Source organism: Maniola jurtina, chromosome 2 (assembly GCF_905333055.1).
Source record: "Maniola jurtina chromosome 2, ilManJurt1.1, whole genome shotgun sequence".
Taxonomy (NCBI): domain Eukaryota; kingdom Metazoa; phylum Arthropoda; class Insecta; order Lepidoptera; family Nymphalidae; genus Maniola; species Maniola jurtina.
Window position 1 is genome coordinate 7555317 of NC_060030.1, and position 17232 is coordinate 7572548.

General features: G+C 35.2%; 1 protein-coding gene across 1 annotated transcript in view; it reads right to left on the bottom strand.

The window, feature by feature from the left end:
- The window catches only part of LOC123869985 (uncharacterized protein YDR239C), a 30237-nt gene extending 14234 nt beyond the window's left edge, over positions 1-16003 (bottom strand). Inside the window, exon 1 of the mRNA XM_045913118.1 lies at positions 15256-16003. Coding sequence (XP_045769074.1) covers positions 15256-15431 — 176 coding nt within the window. The 5' untranslated portion in view covers positions 15432-16003. The remainder of the gene's footprint in view (positions 1-15255) is intronic.
- Between the last annotated feature and the right edge of the window lie 1229 nt (positions 16004-17232).

Here is a 17232-nt window from a genome sequence, read left to right on the forward strand (position 1 = left end):
TCAACGTTCGGTTTGGAGGTCTTCCATGGCTATTCCTACAGTTCCATGACGTATTGAAGAGGTTAACACTTTGTCGCTCATCACATCAACCAGCACGGCATTTGGGTATGATGGATGGATGTAGATAGGTACACATTTGATGGGGGGGGGTTTAGTGGTTTGTATCAATAGGAACCAGGGGTTGAATGAGGAAGGCTGAGGACAGTACGTGTGGTGCTTACTAGGGAAGGTTTATGTTCAACAGTGACCTTATGATGATGACGATGTAGATGACGATGATGATGATGATGGACGTACGAGGATGAATCTTTTACGAAACGAATAAAGGGAAATCGAACAGATGCGGGTCATTACGGTTAACATATAAAATAATGTATAAGGTACCTACTTTCTTCTAATCTTTATGATCGATCAGCTTGTGATAGAGATTTTGATGTCGTAGAGAATAGAGATGTATCGAACGGAATATTTATTTCATTTTTTCCTGCTATTATGTTGATATCGCTTTTCTCTATGAAAAGGAATTAATGATAAACTAATAGGTATCATTCGGCGGCGAGTCGCGACTGTGTCGTTCCCAGGGTCGAATTTGGTAGTTCTGCTTATGTTACTCGAAACGACAAAGTACGCCATATGGTGCATATTATGGCTAAAATAAAATATATAAGTATCATGTGAAATTATAAATCAAAGATTCTTTTTGCATGTAGATATTATATGGTTAAGAGGCACAAGTGACGCAACTACTGTACCCTGGCGTTTGTTTAACATTGTCCATTAGTACTTCAGAATGTGGATTTTGCTAGAAAAAAAAACAATAGGTAATTGTAAGAAATATGGGAAGCGTAATCTGCATTAAAAGAAAAAGTTTGAATTGGAAGCAACCAGGCATAGGATTTTCATACATCCGTAATCACGTTCCTTTCAACTCTCTATCTATCACGGTTCACGATACGCCGTTCGCGGTTCGGGCCGTGACGCACGTGCAGACGGACAGACGGACGGAGAGCAGAGGTTTAGAAAATAGGGTCTCGTAGGCACCCTTCGAGGGGTACGGAACTGGAGAAAACTAAATTATAATAATGATAATAGGTTTTCTAGGTTACCAAGTAAAATTACTTCTCTTAGGTCGGATTGTATTATGATGGATGCTTATGAAACAAAATTAAATGAACGGTCTACTCAAAGTGTTTTATGTTTGCAGGATCCAAGGATGTTGGAAATGAACAAATGAGGGAAAGGATGACCCAAAACTAGGTATGGGTCAGGGACACAAAGTCCCAAGGAAGGAAAGGATGGAAAAGCCCCGAGGTTACGGGCTATGGACAAAAAGTCCTATAGGAGGAAGGAGGTGGACCCTAGGATAAGGGTCATTAAAAATTTGGATCTGGAGGGAAAAGACCCTAGGATAAGGGTCATTAAAAATTTGGATCTGGAGGGAAATAAGGACAATCATATATGTATCCCGGTAGAAGAGAGACGCGCCAAGGCTCGGAATCCGCGATTTTCCAATAAGAAGGGAAGAAGAAAATATGTGCGTAAAACTATTGCGTTGAAAGTGTATGAAAATGTTTTGTGATTTAAATCGAGAACTGGCGGCGATTAACTTTAAGTTTAGAGAGTTTATTTTATCAAAAGGACAAGAAGTTCACTTACACATATTCATATTAAGAATCGCTCCCGATTCTAAATATAAATATAGAAGAAAACATAATCTTTAAAGGTATGGTGACTATACAATAATATAAAAAGTCAAAACACGTTATATTCGTTAACAAACTATACCTACATCTAGCTAAGATATCTATGGTGTTTGACACTGTTTGATTAAACTTTAAACTTTGTAAAAGATTTTTCCTCCAGTATGAGTTTCGGCAAGTACATTATGTAGTAGAGCTAGGTAGTTTACATACCATAATTAGTCCTAGCTTTATGTAATTGTAGCATAATAGGTATGTTCGTTTTGTGTACCATATTTATGAGATTTAGCTTTAAAGTGATGCGTGTATGTACGGACTTTAATAGTATTTTCCTAACAAATAGACATATTTTGAATTTGTATAATTGACTTATATAATATAGTTCATCAGTTTTCTTATATAATTCTTTAGTGGGAAGGAGAGTCTAGTTGGAACAGAACTTTTAACAATTTATTTTGAGATACTTGAAACCCTTTAAAGTAGTTTTTAGTAATTAGTTTTACATGCTCATCCCCAAATCTCTATTGAGTGTTCCTGTAAAATATTGGCTTGTGAGTTATAATTGATACTTCGGACTTTATGCATGTACCTACCTTCTTTGATTAAATGGAGGCCTCCTTTAGTTGCTACTGGTCTCGCAATTTTTGATATCTTTATGATTTTTGAAAAATTATTTATAAATTTAGAGTGTCTGCATCTTTTTATTTTAATATTAGCGGAAGAGAACAGAAAAATGAATTTTAGATTAAAGGCTAAATTTGAGTGCTACTGTAGACTGGCAGGTAAAGTTGCGAGGGTAAATAGTTTGGAATTGAATTGAGTTTATCTGCTATTTTCTAATTATATCGGATGGAAAGGGTTGCTGCGAGTGCTCTAAAATTAAGTTGCAATCATAATCAATACCAATGTATCAATAAAACTGTATATTCCTTCTAGTTAAGGTTAGCAAGAATATTAATTTAATTAATTACTATCTTAATTTTTTTTTGTTTTGTTGAACTAAGTCTTTGTCATTTTGGTTGTGAAGTTTACATGTTACTTAAGTTTTAATTTTTTTTTTAAAAGCGATGAGACTCGCTTAAAACAGGATGGCCGAGCTGTAAGCTTGGCCCATCTTAATTATCTATAAACGTATAGAAGTTACTGATTAGATAGTTGGCGCCACTCAAATCATAACAAATCATAACATCATATTAGAAGGCGTCATTGATTGGCTGAAGTTGTTCAACATCTGATCGATAAACGTACTGTATATAAAATTCTTATAGTTTTTAGTTGATGAATTGTAGCATAATAAAGGATAATATTTGTAATCAATATATAAGATGAAAACATCTTTATTACTTAGATGATTTGTTAAACGAGCTTGATGATTTGTATATTAGTCACTAAGTTTATTCATTGTACAATTTGGATTGGCCGATAACGATAAGATAAAAAGGGGAGTGGCTAATAAACGTGGAGAGGTTACCTGTAAGAGTGGTTTTAAAACGACGACATTCGGAAATATACTAACGTAAGAGGAACAACATTTATTTGACACAAATGTAAAAGTTAATAAATTTAAATATGTAATAAAAGTATAATAATTTATCATAAAGATTGTGTTTGTGATTTCGTCAGACCTTACCCAAAACTTGGTACATATACCTATTCTCCATATCTTGGTGGAAGCGCTCATCTTGTTGTAGTTTAGGGAAATTGTGAATAATATTATTCGCTATATTTTTACCTATAGTCTAGGCTTTTTATGTTTCCTGAAAAACGTTTAACTACCTCTTTAAATAAGTTCCAAGCGATCTGTTTGGTTTTATTCAAGGTTTTTTCAAAATTAGTGTTTTGCGTTAGCTTCAATTTCTACGGGCTAGCAAAAATGATCTTTGCATCCGATAAATGCTTTTTCTCACATAGATACTTGGATGAATTAAACACATTCATCCAATATTTACCTAATTTAATGTGAAGTAATGGTAGCAAAATATCTGAGCGATGAACTAGTGCCCTTTTTTCGAATAAACATAAATAGTTTATTAATGGGAAAACTATCGTAAGCTTGTGTATTTAATAAAGAGAGGGAACGGTTGATTCCCTAGGTATAAGCAATCGCAAAACAGTTTTTAAGATATTAAAGTTTTGAATTCGAAAATCAAAAACTCGTACTAGGGCTAACGTTTGGTATAATAATGTACTTAAAAACAGAAAATGAAATGAAAAAAAATTAGTTAAGTAATAATTATTGAAAACTACGATAATATTAAAAAAAGACGATCTTGTTATTTAACAGCTTGCAAGTCAATTAAAAATCGATTACTCGGTAGTTACCTACTTACTAAATTAATGAATATTTTTCCAATCGATTCATTATTCTGGCATAGGCTACATTTTATATGAACAAAATCAATATGGCAGATAGTATCATAGGTCTATGGGCTGATGTTACATCCAAAAATGCGGAGGTCTGGACAGCAAAACAATGTTACATCTATACTAATAAATAAAATTGGAGTGTCTGTCTGTAATTTCGAAATAACTACCTCATATTAAGCTCATATGGTTATTTGAACGATACCAACACTGAATCACACGTTTTTAAAATTTTTGTCTGTCTGTCTGTCTGTCTGTCTGTCTGTCTGTCTGTTTGAAAAGGCTAATCTTTGGAACGGCTGAACCGATTTTGACGGGATTTTCACAGACAAGTAGAGGATTAACCAGGGTGTAACATAGGCTACTTTTTTAACCGACTTTCAAAAAGGGAGTTGTGTTTTTCTACCTATGTACACCAAAATCTCCGAGATTTCTGAACCGATTTGCGTCATTTCTTTTTTAATCGATAGAGGAACTTTGCGACATTGTTTCATAAAAAATTTGGAGTCCAACTCCTCAATCCTGATGCTGCAGGGGATCTGACCAATCCACGCGGGCGAAGCTGCGGGCAACAGCTAGTATTACATAAAATATAATTTCAGCAAGTTTCAGCGTTTAGTAGTCGAGTTTTAGGTAATGTTAAACTTAGAGGAATGCTCATGGTTTTTAATTGGTGTAAGGTCTGCTGATAGACTTTACAAGTTGTTACATTGGCTCCCTAGGTATAGTAAATATTATGTGAATCACTTAGGTATTGTTTTGTATTTATTTGTATAGTATTTAACTTTGCACTTAATAGTATCTACATGGAATGGAAATTATCAGATGTAACTATGGCATCGCTGATACACTATTAGGTTTCGGTAGTTTGTTTTAATTTAAAGTAATAAAATGTAAAAAGACACCACTCCCGTAGGAAGGTACGAGTACATTTCAAGGTTAGCGAGAAACGAGAAATTAAATGTTCGTGTGGAGATTTTTCTGTTGTTTCATCTACCTAAAGTCTTACTAAACCCATGGCTATTTAAATTTGAAAAATCGGTCAAGTGCCAGTCGGACTCGCGCACAGAGGGTTCCGTACCATCGTACAAGCAGTTTTTAAACTTTTGTTAATTTTCATGGCCCATTTTGACATTTTTATTAGATACCAGATGATGCCCGCGCTCCGCCCGCGTGGATTAAGTTGCTTAATATCCCGTGGGGACTCTTCAATTTTCCGGGATAAAAAGTATCCTATGTCCGTCTACGGGATGCAAGCTATCTCTGTACCAAATTTCGTCAAAATCGGTTGAACGGATGGTCCGTGAAAAGTTAGCTAACAGACAGACAGACTCACTTTCGCATTTATAATATTGTTGTTTTATATATTATATATGTTATATAGTATGCATTGTTGTTATAGCGGCAATAGAAACACACATTCTGTGAAAATTACCTCTACCTACATATTATTACAGTTCACGAAATTCAGTTCGCTGACGGACAGACAGCGGAGGCTTACCTACTTAGGTTTACACTAATTTACGATAAATAGTTATATTAAAATTAAATCTTTGACTTAGATAGGTACTAATTCATAAGGAACCACAATCTTGTTTGCTTCAATTTGCTAAAGCGAGATAAAATATCTGTATAGGTCAGCATGCACTTTGCACCACTCGCACTCTTGTTACTCGACGTGCGAACTGCGATATCAATACATACTACACCTATGCAGGAAAAGTCACAGGAAAAGCAAACCAATCACTACCCATCAGTGATATATACTCACTCGTACATGTTTTGCTTGTGATTCATGTTACTCATAATTATTTTGGAATAGGTACGTAGAAATATTAGGTATAGGTATCTACATATTGTAAGTTATATGAACGCAATTAAATAAACAGAGGTGATCCCATAATGAAATATCTGGATCGTTGCCAGGAAATATCCAGACTCCTTCTTAAACAATTTAGTTTTATTTTGTTGCCTAAATGTAGAAATGAGCAATTTGATAAATAACGATCCTTGGGTATTTTTAACTCCGACCCAAAAAGAGGGGTGTTATAAGTTTGACGTGCGTATCTGTCTGTGGCATCGTAGCTCCTAAACTAATGAACCGATTTTAATTTAGTTTTTTTTTTGTTTGAAAGGTGGCTTGATCGAGAGTATTCTTAATTAATACTTACTTGGAATAATTGGAAGTTATTTTTAAGTATTTACGCCAGCGCCAGTCAACGATCGATTGGCTTGTGCATGTAGAGTCATATTTATTGACTTTTCACAAATTATGGCATTTCTTTCTACAACGATTATCTAGAATCTAGAACACAGACGATGTCGCACAAGTGTCCTGAATTGTATGTGGGTTAAGATATAATGCGTTCTATTTACCATATTATGCATTAGATTAGGTAGCTTATGTCTGTTTCTACAGCGGCGCAATAGCGATTAAGAGGATAGTCTAGTTGTAAATATTTTCTAAACTTTCATAGTCCAGTAGGCATTTGCCTACATTTTATACATTTTTTTTAGTATTTTAGTTTAGTTACATAAAAAAACTGGCCAAGTGCGAGTCGTACTTGCGCACCGAGGGTTCACGAGTACACAGTTCAGTAGGTATTTTTTTTCGACATCTTGCTCTATAAATCAAAAACTATTATACATAAAAATAAATAAAAATCTGTTTTAGAATAAGTAAACAGGTAAAACCCTTTCGTATGATACCCCCTTTTGTACTTATAGTTATCTTACTTTGAAAATTGAAACACATTTTAATTTTTTTTTAATGATGTAACCACAAATTCGCGGTTTTCAGATTTATTCCTGTACTTGTGCTATAAGACCTACCTACCTGCCTTTCATGATTCTAGGTCAACGGGAAGTACCCTATGGGTTTTCTTGAGAGACACGACAGACGGACGGACGGACAGACAGACAGACAGACAACGAACTGATCCTATAAGGGTTCCGTTTTTTCTTTTAAGGTACGGAACCCTAAAAACCCTAACTATAATAGGTACCTAGTTTCATTTGAAACGTGCAGATTACCTGCGTAATTCACGGTAATTTATTTAAGTAAGTTCATACCTAAGTATTTCTTTTATCTACGAGTATAGGATAACTAGGTGGTGGTAAATATCTTAAAGTCTATTCAAAATCCAATGAACGATTGATTTTTTGAGTTTTAAACCCACATCGTACCGATAATAACCGAGGTGAAATGAATTGCACCTTTTTAAATAAGAAGACTAGATAACATATTATATGAAATATCCATTTCGCAGCAGTTTCCATAGATTGCGTTTTACTTTCACTAAAATAATATATTTAAGTAAACGTTTTAAATACGATGAAACATCTACGTTTATAACGCTGAGCGAATAATTGATTGTTGATCCTTGTAGGTATGTTTACCAAGTTCTTTATAGTGACATCACTTGCTATTAAGAGGATCATTGTCAACGATCCCCCGTCGATTTCCTACGTATGATATTATTGTTCTCATCTCTATCTGCCCTGGTTCGTGTATTCTCGGTTCCTAGATCGGTGCATTTGTGATAACCAATTCTAATTGCTGTGATTGGCTGAATTTACCATGTTCTTGCTGCGACAGTGAGTTTGAGCCACTAGCGGAACAATGTTAGCCGGTCAGAAATGATTGCAATTAGTCAACCTGTATGACGTCCGTGTTCTGTTTTTGATTACAAAAAAGAAAAAATTGTTGTTGCAATCATCAATTTTAGCAAATAGTGAAAGAGAGTCGACCAATCAGAGGTCACAACTACCGCCACACTTTCTGTGAAACTATGGCAGTAGGCTTACCGAGTAATGAAAACAATTTTTCATTCTGTAATGTCATGTGGCAAGTAGGGTTGCCACCTGCCTCTTTTTGATTTACAGGCTACCACCATCAAAAATACGGGGTTTAGATTTGAAGAAATTTAAAAATTTGAAGTATTTGAAGAAATAGGCGGTGGTTCTCTCTGAAATGCATGGAAAGCCTATTTAGATATTTCAGTTTATTTGTAAGTTTTGTATTTTTTCTCTGTATGTTGCCGTGTCTTGATTGGTGAACTGTGTTTGCAATGTGATTTTAAATAAAAGATTTATTTATTTAAATAGCTTTTAAAAACTCTAGTTTTGTAAAGCAAAATGTTATACATTTCATGCATACAATCTTTGCATTTTAACTTAAATTTACATTTAACTTGTAATTCCACCTTCACAGTATCAATACTATGGCCGTAGCCAGGAATCGATTTCGGGAGAGGTTTTATCAGGGCCGGAACTGAATCCTGTCATGAGGAAAAAAACATTCGCTCAACTTTATGGGCTAATTACCTGGTTAGTGGAATTTCGCCTTTCAATTTGACAGTGAGATAAAATACAACAATAAAAAAGCGCGAGCGCAGTGAGCGTAAGTGTTTTTGGTTCAATTACAGAAAGAATTAAAGTGAAAGGGAAACGAGTTTAGCCATAGCAAGATTTTATTTTTAAAGCTCCCTATCCATACTAATATTACAAATACGACAGTATATCTATTTGCCTATCTATTTGTTACCCTTTCACGGCCCATCTTCTTTACCAAAATTTTGGTACTTACTATTCAGAGGTAACTTGCATCCCAGACATAAACTTTTTAGCCCGGAAAATCCCCCACGGAATTTTTAAAACTCTAAATTCATGCAAACGAAATTGCGGGGCTTACACCAAGTAATACAAATTCAAAGCGTGAGTGAAGTGAGCGCGAAATGTTTGATATATTTCCAAAAAAAAAATTGGTAAGCAAATGCAAGAAATAGTGTAAGTATTATTTTAGGCTTAGGTTTTTGACGGCTTCCCAGGCGCAGTCGCCATTTCTAAATTACTGGTCTGGTGGGAGGCTTCGGTCATGGCTAGTTATATGGTTAGTATGGCCCTAACGGCCAAGAAATTAGACTGCATCATCACTTACCACTAGAAAAGATTAAAGTCACGGGCTAACTTGTATAAAAAAAGGCTAACATCCTCAAACCAAGCCCCGCCGCCTTGGCTACGACCATGATCAATATCGAGTGGGTTTCGGCTACGCATTGCCGCAAAAGGAAAATATTCTTTCTACTGGACATAACGTCAGTGTTCGGTTTCGCCAGCCAAGTGCGAGTCAGACTCACGCACCGAGGGTTCCGATTCGGGTATTTTTTTCGACATTTTACACGAGAAATCAAAAACATTAAATTAATTAATTAATTAAATTAAATTGAGAATGCATTAAAAAAAATATGCATAAAAATAAATAAAAATCTGTTTTAGAATGAACAGGTAAAGCCCTTTCATATGATAACCCACTTGATATATGTAGTTATTTACTTTGAAAATTGAAAATACTAATATTTGTTCATGAACACATGACAGACGGATAGAAGGACAGATGGACAGACGGACAGACGGAAAGACAGACAGACTGATAGACAACGAAGTGATCCTATAAGAGTTTTTTTTGCTTTTGAGTTACGGAACCCTAAAAATATTTAGTTTTATTTGCCCCGTATTTTATTTTCATAATTACCGGTTTCTCTATCCTGACATACGGGGTAACCAGTAAAATACGGGGCCTCTGGCAACCCTATTCGGAAAACACTGTCACATTCAAGTTAATGTCAAATATTTTGTTTTCAATTACAGAAAGCTGCATCAATCATTATTACAATATTTTCTTTGTTGTGATTGGCTGAATTTTTGAGTTTCAGCCAATAAACAGACTGTTTGCCAATTAAACGTCATAACAATATAAATGCCAGAAAGTTTAACCAAATAAAACAAACTTAATGAGAACCTAGTGAGAATGCAAACGGCACACAATTTATAATACATATTATGTTAGTCGTATATAATAGATATTATAGTAGTCGTTCACTTTGGTAATAGTCAGATTGTCATCAGTAAAATTGATATTGGTCGATGTATCGTAAATTATTGTTTCGGTGACAAATATTTTTATTATCTATTTATCTTTGAACAGAATGGAATAGAATGAAATGGAATGGAATACAATGATAAATTTTTATTCCTGTAAACTTTTAGGTAAACTTCAAAGTGTTTTTGGATGGTCAGAAAAATTTACCACTGGTTCGGAATGCCGTTCCTACGTTTTCTAGGGTTTCGTACCTCAAAATGAAAAACGGAACTCTTATAGGATCACTTTGTTGTCTATCTCTCTGTCTGCCGAGTGTGTCAAGAAAACCTCTAGGGTACTTCCCGTTGACTCAAAACCATGAAATTTGGCAGGTAACCTAACTGCGTAATTTTGGGTAGTTTTTTTAATCGATAAAGAAAGTTTGCGACATTGTTCAATAAAAAATTTGGATTCCAACTCCTCAATCCTGATGTTGCAGGGGACCTGACTACTAAAGTTTAGTAAAGTTACTGTCGAATTTTTCTAACAGTGTAAGCAGCAGAGCTGAGTTTACCATCAAGTGTTGATATGTGGGTGTTCCATAGAAGCTTTGCATCTAACATTATACCGAGAAACACGGGGTTCTCCTTTATTTTCAACATATGATTATTTATCAATGAATTTATGTCATTTAAGGTCCTGGTATTGGGCAGTGTGAATTCAACACACTTAGATTTCTTTGCATTTGGAAGTAAATTGTTAGCAATAAATCAGAGAGTGACCTGTGATATGGCATTACATATAGTATACATTGTCAAAAATTATAATATTAAAGCTGTGCGTATTGCGTGAGGAATAGGTTGCAAGAGAGTTGCAACTTGCAGGGTTTGATGCATGCGCTATTGCCAGCAAACATGAGACATATTTTTATCTACAGGCAACGTCTGAGTAGGTAACGCATACGTCTAACGCAAGTTGAAATGTATTTAGTTAGACCTATCGACAAGTTTGGAGTCGGGTGCAGTCTAAATGTGGCCCGTGTGTTTAGACTGTCCGTTTCTGTCAGTTTCACGTGTCGTCCCCCGCACTTCACCACCCCGCTTGCACAAATCGAGACAGCACGAAATTTTCAAGATTTCTGGGTGTAATTTCTGGTTTTCGTAGTTCCCACATAATTATAACAATATAAAATATATAACGATAATTTTTTTACTACATAATATTCATTAAATTTTCTAGGTCTGTGGTTTTTCCAAATTTCATTAAATTGCTTCGTTGTCTAGAAAAACGAGCACAAAGTTGGGCCTTTTTTTAAAGAAAAATACAAATCTTTGAGCCCCTGTAATTTTAAAACTACATATTTTTAGAAAAATCTAAAACACTACAGACACAGATATTAGTTTCTAGACTATGTCTGCAAAATTTCATGGACTTTGGTTGCTTAATATTCAAATGAAATGGGAACTACGATTGTATGGAGTAAGTGACGGAGAGAGCTCTGTTAATAAACGGGTTTATGCTGAAATGTGACACAACACAACACTTCTGTGCATTTTGATTATTTCATTTAATAAAATTAGCATCTCATTTCATGTCTTCAATAATCAAGATTGTCTCGACATTGGAGCAAACCCTAAACAATTACCTATGTAAGTAGTTTTGTCATCACTTTTAAAATTAACTTTCTCCGTGTTTCTAAACAGCAAACTATGAGTTTTCATTTAATAAACTTCCATAGTTTAAGAAGGAAACATCGTTTTAGAAGTAGGAAGTAGGTCAAATTATAAAAAAATACAGTGTTAAAATAAAAGTTGCGTTCTTCCAGGTATCTATACTAATATTATAAAGAGGAAACCTTTGTATTTTTGTATGTTTGTATTGAATAGGCTCAAAAACTACTGGGCCGATTTCAAAATTTCTTTTACCATTACTTAGAGGGATTCTTCCGAATCCGTATAGGCTATATTTTATCCCGGAAAATAGATAGGATTTTTCGTGGTAGTGTCCACCCGTGCGAAGCCGGGGCGGGTCGCTAGTAATACATAAAACGAGTGTGGAGTGTGGACACACAAACAGTATGTAGAGCGGAAAGAAAACAGAGGAAGACTCCATTTACATTCACAACTGAAATAAAATAAACTGATTGTGTTGTTGTAAGTTAATGATTTATGCGTACCTACCTTCCTTTTTACTCAAAATAGTGTGATCTTGAGTGTGATGTTGTGAATATTATTTGTTCTGTGGAATGAACGGATCATTAAACCGCTTCTTTTAATTTTGGATGCCTAAGCTTTGACATCCCGTTAAATCGTCCAATCATTAGCGTCTTTGGCGACTTGGAGTTTCTTGCTTGATATCAAGCACGTAGACTTGTTTTGCTTGATAATGCTGCTTGATGTTCCGAGCTTGATGCGTCCGTCAAGCAGCTTGATCAAGCAAAGGGCACTTTTCTCATATCTCGAACACTGTCGCACCAAGCAACATTATAGAATCGCATCAATTACCGTCAAGAATGTAAATGTTTGGGCTCAAGCAAAAATCTACGTGCTTGTCGCCAAATCGCTTGACCGTCTAGGAAGCTCTTAATGTTGGGAACGAAAAAACTCTTCTTTACAAGACGTGACCAAAGAAAGCGAGTTTTCTGCGCTGGTGGAAAAAGACCGCTCTCTTTTATATTTATCTTTAACTGCCCAACGGGAAATTCCTAGCTTCATAGATATCTTAATTCTTATGCCAGTTAATAGAACTTATGGTTTATAATTTTAAGTTTACGCCCGCGGCTTCGTAAGCGCGTACCTACACATTAAGGTTTTTAAAAATCACGTGGGAACTGTTCGATTTTCCTGGCTTAAAAGCAGCCAATACCCGGGATGCAATTGATTGCAAGCTATCTCTGTACCTATCAAATTTTCTCAAAAATAATTATTTCGATAAAAGGACCTACTAGCTTCTCACGGGTCGTGAAAAGCTAGTAGACAGACAGACATACTTTTACATTATAATATTAGTATGGATCGTATCGATAATTATCACTTACACTACAGATCCTTCACGCTTCTATTTAGCCAGTTAGAACATAGATTCCATATTTTGTTAATGTTATATCATTTGTTTGCTTTTCTTATGTAATAACAAGAGGCGGAAGTTGGAAAACCTCTGGGACGTCTTCAGTTCCAGTTTTCTCACATGTAGGTAGATAGGTAAATGTTACGTTTATGAATACTTATACTTACTTACCTTTTGTTTTTTTTTTTCGTAATTAGGTACTTAATGCTTTAATTTATTAAACTCTATATTTCAAAAAGAAATACATTTTAATTTATTACCATAGTCGTACCTACTACCTTTTGTAGATAAGTACCTACCTCGATGATATTATATGATAATGGAACTTTTAAAAAGTCAAAGTTGTTAACAAGTTAATTTAAAAGCAGCCCCCAGCCATCGAGTAGAGAAAGAAGTACCTAGTATTCAATTATTATTTATCTACTCAATGGTCATAGCTAACCTGTTATTATAAAAAGTTAATTAAAATGTGAAATAATTAATATCGCGATAGGTAGGTACGATAAAAAATTTAGGTGAGTACTTACCTACCTACCTACCTACTTAATAAAAATCCGTCGGATGTAGTTAGGACGTACATACCTAAATCATAAATATTATGTACCTACCTACCTAATGCCGGATATATTTAATTTAAGGTTTTTGTATGCCTTGTGTATATAAAAATAATAACAAAGAAAAAGTCGGACTTCGTCTGTGATGGCGTTTGCAGGCGCGCGTGCTGTGCTTGTTTGGAGTGTTTTTTTTGTTAAGAGTGGTTGGTTTTTGTGTTAGTTGGTGTTTTTTGGTGGTGGAACTGACTGGGAAGCGCTCCAAAGGGGCGCCGCGCGTATGTCGGCGGGCGCCGGCGCAGACGGAGTCCATACTTGTATAAATTCAATAACTTGAAAATATCACAAACTTGACATTGGCTAATCAGAGTAAAGCCAGATTTAAAGAAGAAAAAAAAAAAGAAAAAGTCGACGATTGCAATTTCGTACAGTTGCAGTGCCAGATACTTACCTACTTACTGCGTGTTTGTGGTCATGTGATGTGGTCACAACTCACAACACAATTTCTTCCGGGTTGGTACTGTTGAGCTCCTTGAAATTGTGAGTTCACTGATAGTTATGTAAATAACATAACTAATAAATGCTCGCGACTTCGTTCGCATGCTTAGTTTAGGTTAAAGGTATCTATAGAGCAAGAGCGCACTTTGACTTTGCTTAGACTTAATTATTATTAATTTATTAACTTGTTAATAAAGCATAATTAAGTACAAGGTTTTTGTGATTGTGGTGTAAACATAAACTCGGTTGAGTTTTTCTGTACACTACCTAAGGTGGATGCGACAGGTCTGCCCGCGAAATTCAAATTTATTTTGGCTTTTTCGCAATTTGTAAACTAATACGACAACGTAGGTTTATGGCACTTTAATTGCGCCAATAGCAGTATCATCCTCATAGGTTTATGTCGCTTGCCCCTTAGGTGGATTTAAGATATCTTAAAATGAGACAGCGTTATATCGCTGGCATAAATCTGTCTCGTTTTAATCCGAGAAAAGTCAAAGTCGCTCGCTCTATTATAGATCTCGGTCAGATTACGAGCCTGCATCAGGATTATTTGATTTTTACGACAGAAAAACATCCAAAATACTGAAACTAACTACAACTACGAATATGCGATTTTTAAACTAACTCTATTTTTTTAATGATTCAGGCATAATAATTATGTTACGCTAGTTACCTACTCTATTAATTATTATGACTCAGATTTACATAAAGGAAATAAAATAAGTACCTACCTGCCTACTTGAAAATCATGAAATGCATCGTCAATCGTTCTTCAGTCTATATAGGAAATTGATAAAGTACCTATATTAGGTACGAGTATAAATATTACCTGGGTAGGTATATAATTGCAAAAGAGCAAAGTAGACTAGGTATGTGGATAAATTATTTATTATTTAGTATCCACAGGCTTTATGTACCAATTAGGCAATATTGTTCGGTACCAACCCTACCTACTCATTTTTAGTGTTCTCTATTTACTAGTATTTTTCCATAGGTATTTAAACGAAATATTTTAAAAATTAAATATCGGTGAAGGAAAACATCCTAAGGAAATTAGCATGCCTCGAGCCGGCAATGCGACGCGAAGGGTTGATGATATCATCATTGATATGGTTGATGATATTAAAATATCTTATAAGTAGGGTCGAAAATCTGTTGACTTGTGTTATCTTTACAAATTCTTATCTACGTAAGTATTTTAAAATCAACTTACCATGAGTTTCTGAGGTCCTTGATTCCAGAAAACGTAATGCTATTCGATCTGCTCAGCTTCCGACCAATTGTCCAGAACCTGATCTTGTTGTGATTGTCCTCTTCCCGGAACGGATTCAGATGCTCCGGGTAGTCATGAATGGATATCGTCTTTCGAGGCCCCGCCATTGTCGTCATAATTGCACAAGTTTAGACACTAAACGCCAACTAAACGCCTTTTAGAGTTTTACATAATAGGGAGGTACACGGCAAAAACTGGCGTCGACCACTTCGTTTTTTATCTGTTATCACTCTTATCACAGGTTGATAGCGCGTTGTGGCTTATCGCGGAGATAATTGCGCAGGGTTTGTTTTCGCGGCATATAAACAAGAGCTAACGCCGCGTCGGAGCGCCCCACGTCGTGGCCGAAGGCAGACTAGTCTCTGCCGACACAGCAAACTCGCTGATGCGGCTATCACAGTTAGGTTAGAACTTAGGAATGATTCACGGTTACCGCAACAATGACGATCATGATCCAATCTCACTGTGGTACCTACTTACATATAATAAGATCTTTAGAAGGAAGGAACTTTAAGAAGGTACCTTTACTTGATGCTTCAAAACTTTAATCTCTTTCACACAGATCTCGGAAATCTGAAGATTTTAATAATGTGAATTGAACCTTAAACAACAAATGCATTTGTATTATAAACTTATGTGCACTGTAATGCGCTTTGCGTGCAGTGCATTAACGATTTTTCAAAGAATACCAAATGAGAATGCAAGACTCAAGACCGTTGCACATCAGTCACTTTAATTACGTATACGCTAATTAGTGATGACGAATTAAACTGCGCAGAAACTGGTTCATCTTTTGTTTTGTTTCATTTCATTTTAAGTTAATTGACGGAAATCATTTTGAAAAGAAAAAAGAATACAGTCAATTTTTCAACAAGTGTAAATTAAAAATTCATAACACCCCCGACAAGTGAAGGTTACAGTAATAACTAGAAAAGAGCTGATAACTTTCAAACGGCTGAACCGATTTTTTGGATTAAGTATAGCTAAGAACACTCTCGATCAAGCCACCTTTCAAACAAAAAAAACCAAATTAAAATCGGTTCATTAGTTTAGGAGCTAGATGCCACAGACAGATACACAGATACACAGACACACAGATACACACGTCAAACTCATAACACCCCTCTTTTTGGGTCGGGGGTTAAAAATGGCTTTACCATACTATTTTTTGGTTCCTTTTAAGTATATCATGGACTTCCACAAAGTAACACCTGCTTTGTATACAACACTACCATTCTCACAAAAACTTTGAATTCTTGACCAGATGGTCAGATTAGAAATAAGTAAGTATTCAAAATCATTGACCATCCAGTAAAATCAGCTTTTAGTAGGCATTAGAAGATACACATTACATCTATTTTGTTTATCTGGACCTAGATAGTAGAGTAGTACCTACGTAGTTAGACATTCATACTTATTTTCAGGGGCATCCCGCACTTCAGGCACAGGGCACAGGCAATATGTAATTTTAAATGTTTCGCCGAGACAGAACTGGTTTTATTAGATTATAACGAAATTCGTAACATTTTTCACGTCATATCGGTTATCTTCAGTAGGTACCTACTTAATTCACATCAACTTAATAACTTAGGTAGTATTAGTTTCGCAACATGATGCCAGGCAAATTAAAATGTTCCTACAATGATGTCGAAGGCCAAGTAGGTACTTAAGTAGGTAGGTAGACTTCGGCAAATATTGCACTTTGGAATATTTTATTAGGAGTGCAAAATGTCAAATATACATTGCCTACACCACACATGAATTATTGCGTAGGTAGGTAATTGTTTAACTTAAGCGCAGAATATACAATATACATATAAGTATTAAACTTACACAACTATATACAGAATATGTAAAATTTACAATGTGTTACTGTTGACGATGGTTCGAACACTTGCATATGTGTTATCAATCTCT